This window comes from Hippopotamus amphibius, chromosome 4 (genome assembly GCF_030028045.1).
Source record: "Hippopotamus amphibius kiboko isolate mHipAmp2 chromosome 4, mHipAmp2.hap2, whole genome shotgun sequence".
Lineage (NCBI taxonomy): Eukaryota > Metazoa > Chordata > Mammalia > Artiodactyla > Hippopotamidae > Hippopotamus > Hippopotamus amphibius.
The window spans coordinates 165,716,763-165,729,319 of NC_080189.1; the positions used below are offsets into that span (position 1 = coordinate 165,716,763).

Sequence of the window (12,557 nt, forward strand, 5' to 3'; positions counted from 1 at the left end):
TCAAGGTGTCAGCTAACCTGGGCTCCTATCTGGAGGCTTTGGGGGCAGAATCCACTTGCAAGTTCATTCATAGTGTTGGAAAAATTTAGTTCTGTGGACCTAGGGCGCGTTTCCTTACTAGCTTTGGGCCAGGGTTTTTTCTGAGCTTCTGAAGGCCACCCACACTCCTTGGCTCATGGACTCCTCTCTGTCTCCACAGCCAGAATCCCTCTGACTTTCCCTTCTCCCAACAACCAGAAAAATGTATCTGCTTTGAAGGGCTCTTGTGATTATCTGGCCCATCCAGATAATCTCCTTATCTTAAAATCAACTGGGCCATATAACACATCATAATCATGGCAGTGATGTCTCATCTTATTCACATGTTCCAGGAGTTAGGTTGAGACATCTTTGGGAGGTCACTCTTTTGTATCAGACAAAAACTGAAAGAATCCAGTCTTGGCTGTAAGGGTAACATGGGAGGGCCCTGAGATGAGGGGAGGTGGCGTAAATATAGTGATTAATGTTTGGAACAGATAACATAGGCCGCCTGGCTCTGAGTTAAGAGACTTCCACGCAGGCCAGAAGATAAAAATCATATTTTCAAGATGAAGTCCTAGCAGGTAAAATATCTTTCATTGCAAATACCATAAGTTGGTTTAAACAGCAAAGATATTTATTTTTCTCACATGATGGAAGACCAGAGATGTGGGGGTTCAAGAAGAGTCCTTCAAAGCTCAGGCTCTGCTACTCTACAACTCTCCAGGTTTCGCCCTCAGCTTCACTGCCCCAAACATTACATCAATTCATGACAAAAGTGACAGCCTTAGGGTGGACACTCACAGACTATGTTGATCAAGTTTGGAATTTCTTTGGCAATATAGATACGAAAAGCTAAGTAAATTCTGTCTATTTTCTTTTGGTTCATGCTTGGCTAGTAGCCACAGCCCAATATTTTCTCTAGACATTGACTCCAAGTCTGACAATGTTGTGTCTTAACCACCACCTCAATATCCTGGACATTCCCAGGGGTCCTCAGTTGAACAGTCTTTATCTTGAGGGAATTCAAAACAATGGACTTGGGACTCCTTTGTCTGGCCAGAAATGCTTAAAGAGAAGAACTTGAAGGGGACCTGAGAAATCAGGCTTGTTTTTTATGTCATTTAAATTTCTGTTAAGTTTCCTACCTCCCTCTCTTGCTTGGACTAACTTCAGCATGGATAGACAACTTGGATTTTCCAAACCTAAAAGACTCCAATTTATCAGACTCAGGAAACTTGGATTACAGATGGCAGATTTTCACTCTGCCTCAAAAATCTTGCTCTCTGCTTTTAGACAGACCAGTTTCAAACTATACTTGCCTTTCTCTTCCAGGACTTTTCTGAAGCCTGCCATAAGTACACAAGGGATTCCAACATCCTAAAGTTTTCCTACTGGTCACTTAATACCACCCGCTGAAGCACATCATCAAGGCCCCAAGGTATAACTTCTGATGGTTCAATCAACTACTTCCAATAGCATGGTAAGGTTTCCTAACTTTCCCTTTAGAAAAAGTATGATCCTCCCTGCCCTCATCCCACTTCACCACGTAGTCAATCCTACATTTTAGATGCTTTAATTTATAGCTCCTTACTCCTAGAATTGATGTTTCACGTCAGTTTCTTCTGCTGAAAGTAAGAGAAAACTCCAATTCAAGTTGGCTTAAACTGCAAGGTAATTTATTACCATTCTAGGCAGAACTGCTCCAGATACAGTACGTCAAAACTCGAGGTCCACCTCTCTGCACTACTCTCAGCAATAACCTCCCTCTGAGTGAGGCTGCAATCTCAGGACCACAGCAAGACAGCTTCATCCGTTTCTGGCATCACAGCCAAATACAACAATATTCAGAGAAGAAGAACATCTCCCTCCTAGTGTATCTTTTTTAGGAATAAGTAAATGTTTACCAGAAGCTCCCCAATAGATTTCATAGTTCATTCTTCAGAAAAAGAATAGTTCTTGATCAGAAGAGGGCTATATGCCTAGTAATTGGCCTACATTAACTTTTTAATGGAATGGAATGAATTGCAGTGAGGTCGGGGAGGTAGCCAAGGCCACTATAGGAGCCAATTGATATTCTATGTAAGTTCTGCTAGTACCACTCAAGAGCAGGAACAGAAAAAGTAGAGAGTTGGGTTGATTCCAGATTGAAGATCGGTAAAATGTGCGAGGCGGAAGCAAGACGTTGAAGGTGTTGGTGAACATGCCACTGGAGTAGCTTTTCATGAAGTCCAGTCTGACAGGAAAAAATTGATTCCAGGAAATGGCTGGTCAACCAAAGGAATGTGGAAAGATCAAAATCAGATGGTAATAGTTAAAAGAGGAAAAGGGAATAAAAAAATGTGGATAGAGACTGAAATTTTAGAACTAAAAATCTGAACACAGAGAAATTAGAGAGGATGACAAATCTTAGCCTTCAAAATTAGTTGCTGAGTGATTTGAAGGTCACTATAAAATAGGAAATTAGTGAAATATAAGGATACAGAGTTTGATGGGTTGCTAACTTGAACTTGCAAATCACCAAAGATAATGGCAAGAACTACATGTAATGAAACACGCTGAGGGGAAGCCAGGTGAGAAAATCCTTAAGAAATTGTGGAGGCGTAATGGAGAAAAAAGTAGCAGTCAGGAACAATGGGAAGGGAATGTTCTCACCAAACACTGCTTCCACAGAAGAGGAGCTATAAGGGAAGATTGTGAAAGGAGGACTGAAAATCACTGGTGTGAGGCCAAAAGAATGATACTGCCCAAAACCACGGTGATCATAGGGAGAGGAACCAGCTCCTCGAAGGCCTGACTACCAAGTATATACAGTATTTTGAATTAACTAAAAGGTAGACAAGAAAAAGTTTTAAAGAAAAAAAAAGTTATTTTTCTGCATGTGAAGGAACATGCAGAAAGACTGCTGGATTATACTAACATATCAGTACTCTAGCCTTTCTTAAACTGCTTATAACAAAACTGCATACACATTAAAAAAGTATGCACTTTAGCAATGATCCTTCTTACTTTTCAACCATTAAGAAATTCAAATTTTAAAAGATAGTATATATTACACATAGCGCTTTCATTTCCCTCAGCATGAAGGCCAATACACAGAAGGAAAAGATGGCAATTTAAGGTTCTTGAAGTCAAATACTATCAAGCAAAAAGCTCAATACATGGGCAAGCCAATTATTCTGCCAATTCAACAAGAAAAACAAGACAAAACAAAACCTAGGAATCATTCTCATTATCCAAGTTAAAAAAGAACATGAATTTGGAAACATTCAGAAAAGCATACATTATGATCAAAATCCAAGTTCAGATTCTTCCCTTTATCATTTTCAAAGCACATATAAAAACCAATGACTTCATGTATAACAAAGGGAGATCAACTCAATGATGGGTGATGCCTTAGAGGGCCAGGACAGGGAGGGTGGGAGGGAGTCGCGGGAGGGAGGGGATATGGGGTTATATGTCTGAATACAGCTGATTCACTTTGGTGTACAGAAAAAACTGGCACAACAGCGTAAAGCAATTATATTCCAATAAAGAGCTTTAAAAAACAAACAAAAACAATGACTTCAAAAAGCACTTTAAAAGAAAAAGGCAAAAATATCAATTTATGATTAGATTGTTTATATCAATAGAATTCTAGGCCTGCCAATATGCGTTCATCTACATATCTCTAAAGAATACCATGATTCCCTGACGCAAACATCCGTGTCACTGTCTTTTAAGGAAAGTATACAACCTGACCTTTCTGGGATTTTTCTGCAATGATATGCTATTTGTTTGATAGTCCATATTCTTCAGTAATGAAGTAGTTTTGTAATATGATATAGATCTGGTAATCTTACCAAGATTCTGAAATGTAAAAAGCAGGAAAAAATAAGAGCAATTTTTAAGAGAATAAAAGCCTTTGGCTTGCTAACGAATTTTTAAGTGGCACATCTTAAAGCAGAAAATAAATTAAGCTGGAAAAAGAAAAATGGAAGTAGGCATGGAACTATTTTGAAAATGCAAAGATTGCATCTGTTGAGCATATAAAATCGCTCAACAAGGCTACTTATTAAACAATTAACCCATTTTTAAAACTATAATGTGTTTTATTTGTAAATCAGTATCATTTTTATTTTAACATACACTCCAAATATACCCTGGAGTCACTTGTGGAAAATAATTAGTCCTAAAAAACAAAAAAGCAGTAGGCTGTATTACTACTGCCCTAAGGTGGCTTTCAGTAAGATATTAAAAACATACTTTTTCCAAAGTTATTTACAATGTATTTCCACATCACAGACTTACTGGACACTTGAATTTGCAGTGAAAGATCTGTTACCCTTTCTTCCTTGATTAACCACTGCTCTAACTGCGACATGCTGCATTAATTTTTAAGGCTTTTAAAGTGGAAATTACAATGCCTGCTGTGATAATTGTAATACTACCCTAACTGTGGCAATCACTTTAAAACTACTTCTTTGCTTATCATTAGCAATGCTAAGTGATAAAAATAATTACATCAGGAGTATTCTGGGAAATGATTGTTTAACAATTTTTAATATTCTGAAAAGTTCAATCTAGAAAACTCTCAGCACCATGGATTAGGATGCTGTCTGATGACATGGACCCTTCTAAATTTCCTCTAATTAAGTAAAATCCCCAGATGGTTCTCAATCAATCAATCCCCCCAACCACTCTTCTCTCTAGCTACCTCCCTTATAATCAGGCTCATTGAACCAGTTGCCAAACCAGGCTGACAGCAGAATAATCAAGGTAGAGCAATTTCCTGGGATCAAATCAATTCAGATTCAAGTCTGAAAGCTTTAGCGCTTCTTTACCTTGGGGCAACTAGTCATCCAGTAAGTGTCAGATGGGTTAAAGTGAAAAGCACTCCACAGTGAGTACAAAGTGATCATGTCCTCCATCTTTTATACATCCAAGAAATTCATATGGAAAAACGAAAGTATCTTTTCCATGACAGCTCATCTGTCATGAAATAAGCATCTGTCACTCTTAAGTGCTCACAATTGATTTTATAAACATAATTGCCCTACATTTTACTTTCTTTTGAAAGAAAGTTGGCTTATCCAAATGATTATTCTTCTGGAACGTTCAGAGTTCTTGACAAGTGACAAATGACAAAGCAGAAGTGATAAACCAAGACTAAACATGGATAAAAATCAATCATGACTTTCCTGCTTCTTATCTTGTAAACATCTGGGTTTAATTCAATGCAAAGATACAGTTGAGAATCAACATAGGAGCATAAAATCCATTTAAAGTAACTGATTATACAAGAGAAAAGATGATGTGAAATGCATACACAGATCAATGAAACGCTTTTTGTTGCTATCCAAAGGGACACAAAAGTCTTAAAGAGACTTGAGATCTGATAATACTGCTCAATAAGATTATCAACATCACTCACTTAACTAAACTTAAGAGTTGCTGCCAGAAAATGGTCCAATAGTAATGACTGCATTTTAAATGCTTCTTTCTAACCAATACTTAAGTTGAAATATATGAATAAATGAAATTTTAAAATACATGCATTGAGGGGAAAGACATGATATTAAGGAAGATTTTGTGATTTTCTTCCATCTGGATATTAAAGAATAATTTCAAATTAGAGAACTAAATGCTAAAATAGAGGAGAGTGGACCTATTTTTAAGTGTAAACTCTGAAAAGCCACAGAATGTTAAAAGATAAAGACTTTCAAAAGATTTTAAAAACTAAGTTACTTTTTACCTCGAAATAGTCTAGACATAAAGACTCTTCTATCAAGAACATCTTGATAGGTTATATGCACAGCATAGCATTCAAGTGTTTGTTCAAAGGACAAATGAATGAACTGTTGGTCACAGCAAAAATCAGTCCTTAGGAATTCGGCTTTTATACCTGATTATTCTTGTCTGTCAGTTGATCAACAGTTTCAGATTGTTTCTCCAGTGCTCGCTCTAACTTCTTATGCTTAAGCTTCCACTGGCGAATGGACTCCTGAGCTTTCAGCTTCAGCTCTTCTCTCCTCTTCTCTGCCTCCTGTCTCAGGGCCTCCGACTGCTGGAACTCAAGCAGGTACTGCTCGGCCTGCTTGGTGGCATCCTCAGCATGCTGAGTCAGCTTTGAGATCTGGAGGTCAGCGCGCTTATGTTTGGCGTCACACGTCTCAAAGTGATTCTGGATCTCCTTCAGTTCATCCAACATCTCTAGTTGCTGTTTTTCCCTATTCTCCAATTCATGTGTTAAATTCTAGGAATACAGCATATGAAATATCAGGAACATGCTCTTGTCAAAATTGGATGCATAACATATCATCAAACAAGAATCACTAATGTCACTAAATTAACAGTCTAGAAAATATGATCTTTTTCCATGTATTTTATGATCACATTAGTTGAGAACAATTTTTTATAAAAATATTTTCCTTTTTTGACTACTTCATTATCCAAAAAGGGAAAATATGTTTTTTCCCAAGTGACTGTCACTAAAATAGAAGGCCTTGTTGATGAGAAAAACAATGTGAATTTTTTAGTAAGAACCTAGAGTTTTGTAAAACTGAAGAAATGTCAATGTTTTAGAATTTATCAGATTATCAGAGCAATTATATGCAACCTAGGTAATGCTTCACTTTCTGGCAGCACATAAAATTGTTATAATAAAATAAGAAACTGTAACAAGAAGTGAGCATTAATGATAGAAACATCAGTACAGACAACACTATATGTGGAAGTCCATTTAAAAGACTCTCAGTGAAGTATTTATAGATAGGTTATTTCCAGCTAAGTCAACATAATGTTGTAAGTTGATGAACTTACCTCAAGCTTATATAAATCACTGCAGGACTGATTTTTAAATAAACTTAAATTTATGTGGAATACTTACCTAATCAAGAAAAAAACCTAAACTCTTAAAATTTGGCTTCCCTAAACCAAAGCTGGTCAATATTACATTTGGAACTGACACTAAATCATCATGATTCATACATATTTTTAATCTGAGAGGAATGGGCAAAGATCAATTTTTAACTTCAAAAGTGAGAGGACACTATATGACATTTTATACAAATAAAAGAATGTTATAATCGTTAACATTAAACCAGTCTTGTAAAGCTCTGGAAGGGACTGACGAAGCTGAAAAACAAGTGCTTACAAAGTATTCCATAAGCTGTACTGCCTGAGCCTTAGTTTCCAAATACCTGTGGTTACAAAGGCAACATAAAAATGTCATGTGTCCAAGTAAGATTGGGTTCAGAAGGTTAAGATGATGCTGCAAGCTGAACAAACAATAAATATCATCTACAATGTACCGAAGCACCTACAAACAGAGACTGGAAACATTTACCAACCTCCTCTGGCTCTAACAGCAGAATGTTCAGCTCCGGATTCATCATCCCTGAACTGTGGCTCAAATAAAGTTAAATATAATTTCTCTCATGATTAAAGTCATGGTTTGACATTATGGCAACAACATAAAAATGATGCCTCGAAAACAAGAGGTTTGCATTTACTCAGTTTGCTAAATTCAGTGCAGCCTGGAAGAGATGAGTCACTCCTTTATCCACCCAAACAAAATAGTAAATTGAGAACTGTGCACTTGTTTGTGTGGAAAATTCTAAAATGAGATCAGAAAATCCTAGTGATGGTGGTTTGCCCTTTTGCCCTTATCTAAAAGTTTTACCACTATGCCAGAAATCAACTTTATTAACAAGCAGTATTCAAGTTTCTACATCAACAGAGAGATACCATTTTTTTTCCCCACAACAAAGACTTGGGAGAGTGGTTACACTTCCTATGTGGTAGGCACATAGTTTACAGAAAGGTTAATAAGATCTGGCTTCAACACCATAGAAGATAATAATCTAACTGGGGCGATATTCACACTAACAGCTAAATTACAAGAGTGGACAGTACAAGGTGCTAAAATATGAAGGACAGTTATTTGAACGGGTCTACATTCTCAAGTGTGGCTGGGGACAGTCTCTCTTAGAAGGTGACATATGAGCTGAGCTCTAAATGAGAAGAAGCTAGCAAAAATAATGGAAACAACAACTACTACTACTAAAGTTTACTGAGCAGTTAAGTTGTGCAAGGGATAATGCAAACGCTTTATATAAACTCCCTCACTCAATGCCACCACAAAACTAAAGTAAGGCACTCTTATTATCCTGATTTTAGTGATAGGGAACCAACGCTTGGAACTTGCCCAAGATCATGTACCTAACAAGTGAGGGCACAGGATTCAGACCCAGATAGTCTGACCAGAGCCCATATTTTCAACTCTTTACTAAGCTTTCAGATTCCCAGAGGACCCTAACTCCATGCCTCGTCAACCACTCACTCCTATAGTCCTATCCTAGTGTTTTTTTGTTTTGTTTTTGTTTTTGTTTTTGCAGAACCGTCACCTCTGAAGCAAGAGGTATGTCCAAACCCCCTTCCCCATTATCTCCTCCTCAGGCCTCTGGCTTTATCTACCAATCTGCCCAGTTCCCTTTTCATCTCCTTTTCTTCTGATACATCTGCTCTTCACTGTCAAGAGGATGACCATTTCCTTGATATCCTTTTGCTGATTTTAAATCCAGGATCTTTAACCTAATTTTCTTATTTCACTTTAGCCATTCTCTTGCTCACATCTCAAACTCCTTTTAAAAACTGTTCATCTACTGAACTTGAACAGCAAAACCACCAGCTCTGGAGGAACTAAAAAACTCTATTTCCTACAGGTTACTCAGTCCTCCAAGGAAAATCACACATGAGGATTGGGTGATGTGCTAGGACACTGAAAGCCATCCTCAGTGCCCAAAAATTCTTTGCCCAGTCCAGTGTGCTGTCTCTGAACCTACCAGCTTTTCACTCACTGCAGGATACAACATAGCTCTCCCTTGAGAAATAAAACCCACCAAATCTCCTACATGTAACATCCTGAATCTTACCAATGGTTAGTCCTTCCTCCTCTCCAGGCTCTGTGGAAAAGGAATCTTTTACACACATTAGCCTACCTGTGCTACTTGCTTCCACATCCATCAAGGGCTTCACTACACCAATTATGCTCTCTCTTCCACGTATTGAACTTCTCCTTCCCTACTCAATTATTCTTCTCTACTTCTCACATCTTAAAAAACACAGTATTTTTTTTAACGAAACAAACAAAAAAACCTTTATCAATCTGACATGATCTTCTAACCAGCACCCTGTACTCTTCCTGCTAAACTCCTGCAAAGAGCAGTCCACACTTGATGCCCCACAATCTTATTTCCAATTCACTCATCGATTCACTGGTTCTGGTTTCCATCATGGTCACACAATTAAAATAACTCTCATCAAGATCCCCAAAGATAACCTACAGCCAAATACAATGGACTCTATAAATCTTTCCTGAGACCCTTATTGAATATGACACTACCAATTAATTTTTCTCATTCCTAAGTCTTTCTACTTCCCTGACTCTCATAATATACTCTTCACTAGCTCTCCTTTTTCTTCCTGTTTTTTCATAATATCCTACCCTGAGTTTCTTCAATGATTTGGCTTTTAAATAGAGATAACTGTATAGAGTTCCAGTATTAAGCATCGTTCCATCTACACAATGCCTTTGGTGGTAAGTATATAGGTAAACAGAGATATAAGTGATTCCTAATTTAGAGCCAGACTGATCTTCTCAACTCCAGACCTTTAAATACCTAATTCCATAACGACTTTTTCTACACTTGGTAATCCCACAGGCATCTCAATTTTAGCACGTCAATAAAGTGAACTTACTAGATGCCCAACTCCTAATAAAAAGACAGTCCTATTAAAACAGCAATAAAGGCTCTCTCTGCTGAGGAAGGATAAAGATGGAGGTGGACTGTGTATTTAAATACAATGAGAAAGTTGGAAATAATCACTGTAGGGAAAGAGAAAATGAACAAGAGATAAATGTTTAAAAGCTGACAAATAGAAATAAGGTTACACTTAGATAGTCTCAAACTTATAATGGACCCAAGAGTATACAAAATTTTTCAAATTTCTCCAGCAACTCTTTTGAATCCAGAAGTAAAAGAAGTTCAGCATTATTTATCCTTCTGTAATTACAGAGCAACAAAAATAGGCACAGGATTAAGATGTGCAAGCCCAGAGCTTAACAACATAAATTCTTTAGTTCTCACATTTTACAACTGCAGACTTTCATAATAACAGATAACAGACAATGATTCATTTAGAATATTTGAAAACATCACGGCACTGATTGGGTATGTGGGTATATAGGAACAGAAAAGGGGTGGCTCTCACTGTAAATATTGTGGCTATCACTCCTGATGGGAAAGTCGGGTTCACTGTGAACTGGATGAACACCACTTCTCACTGCCCTGAGTCTGGAAACTTTGCTGCTGCTTTGCTCCTGTTAGCTTGACTGCATCATGCTTCAGGTAAAACTTGTCAAAGAATTCCTCCCTATATTCATTCCTCATTCCTTGGTGGGTCCTATTCAGTCACTGTTTTGACATTCTCTTTAATCCATCTTCCTCAAAAAACCAATCAGGATAATCTTACTGTAACAAACATTTCTCCCCATCAATCAAAAGATTATATTATAGAACACTCGTAACAATTCCTCCAATAAATACACACACTCATACACACGTACACACACATATACACAGAGAGCACATGAAGCATACAAACACATCATTAATGCATGGATAAATGCTTTCAAGGTAGGCACATACAGCAAATATTAGTATCCTCCTATGTACTACATGAAATGTTAAATTTTGGAAAGCAATTTTCTTATTTATTCCATTATGATGATTTTCAATTCCAACATTACTGTCATACATTCTTGGAAGCATCTTCTACCCTGAAGAAGTTTTTATATTTAAATTGTGTGAAATTATCTCAGCTACTAAAGCTGGTTATGTTTCATATCACTTAACTAAGCCTATTATTTATTTCTCACTATATAAGTACCATCAAAGATAAGAACAATCCAAAAACACAGAAACACACTTTTTACCAAGAATTCCTTCCAGTTGGAGGAGAAGGAAAAAACTTTAGAATCCTAAAGGGAACACTTTAGTTTCTGTGGCTGGGCCTGAAAATTAAACTAACATAAGACAGATTAACAGAAGAAAAGAACATGAATTTTATTTAATACTTTTATGTATACATAGGAGCCTTCATAGGAAAAAAGAAAACCTAAAGAAGTGGTTAGCACTGAGAGCTTATATACCTTTTTAAGAAAGAATTTTAAGAAAGAATTCTCCATGAGGAGAGATGACAGGACAAAAGAAAAGGGATTTAACTAAAATACAATAATATACAATTTCTCCTCTACTCTTTTTTTTTTTTTTTGATAACAGATCAATTTTAATTCGAGCACCTGAAGCTATACAAGGGTATGCTTTACAAACTTCATGGAACTGTTGTACACATTCAGTAAAGTGACAACTGTGCAATACCACTTAGTATCTCAAAATCAGGAACACACTTCTGAATTGTTTAAACACAATCCACAGGATTAAAAACAAAATCAGAAGTCATCCACAGTTATACTAATTGTCAACTAAAAGTTTTACCACTTACTACTTGATATATATAAGTCAACATCTAGTAGGGGACATCAGAAGTGATTTCAGATTCTCATTCTGTTGTACTCTATTGGGAAGGTTTCTTGAGTAGCTATGTGACTGGCCAAAGGTGGGTACAACCAGGACCAGAACAGCATGTAAGGTTCTACCAGTTTCTGTAGTTTTCACTTTTTTTCCTTTGTCAGTTAAAAGTGAACAGTGAGAATTAAATACTTATCTTTACATATACACAAGGTATGCTGTGAAAGCATATTTGCTTACAAACATAAAAATACTTGTTAACTAGCTTGATAAGAAAATAATGCATAAAAGTATATAGCAAAACATTAATCATCTCTGACGCTGGAAAGATCAATTCCATATTTTATATTACAAACAAAAACAGTTTTAGTTTTTTTGAATCCCTCATCCAGAAATACTTGAAAAGGAAGATGGACAGAAATTATTTATTTTTACTCTCAACATGGCTGTGAAAAGAGTTAAATTAAAAAACCAAGAACACTGAAATGCCTAAGTCCAAAATGAGTCCAAATATTTGGCCACGTAGAATACTATCTTTAGGAATAACAGTAAAGGCTTTACACGCAGTTTTTAACCTATAAATACAATAGGCATTTTGGTGTTTTGGCCACTGGAAAACAAAGGCTATAGCATCATAAAGGTCTGAGGTGTCTCACTTGTGTGGATTCAATTCAGTGTATTTAAGGTTAACTAAAGTTGACATCGAAACTTTCAGAGAGAGGCAAAAATTCACCTTTTAAAAAAACTCCCTTTGTTTCTATTTAGAGTAACAGTAGACAATATGATTCCAGAAGTTAAAAGTTATTTCACAACCTATGACTTCAGCCTGGCAAACAGCTTAGGTTCCAAAACTTGATTCATCCCTATTAAAAGTAAGCCCTTAAAAAAAGAATGTGTCTGTGTAGATAGACATATATTTTAAAGGAATCAGATACTCTTTGAAGCAGCCTTAGTGTTTCCTTTAAA

At 36.6% G+C, this 12,557-nt stretch overlaps 1 protein-coding gene across 6 annotated transcripts in view; it reads right to left on the bottom strand.

The window, feature by feature from the left end:
* CEP128 (centrosomal protein 128) overlaps positions 1–12,557 on the bottom strand; it is a 437,525-nt gene that overhangs the window by 281,324 nt on the left and 143,644 nt on the right. For all 6 annotated transcript variants that reach the window (XR_009053322.1, XM_057733202.1, XM_057733203.1 and 3 more), the window contains one exon: positions 5,903–6,253. Coding sequence is in view for 5 of the 6 variants with exons in the window: in XM_057733202.1 (XP_057589185.1) it covers positions 5,903–6,253 (351 nt within the window). In the remaining variant the exon portion in view is untranslated. The remainder of the gene's footprint in view (positions 1–5,902; positions 6,254–12,557) is intronic.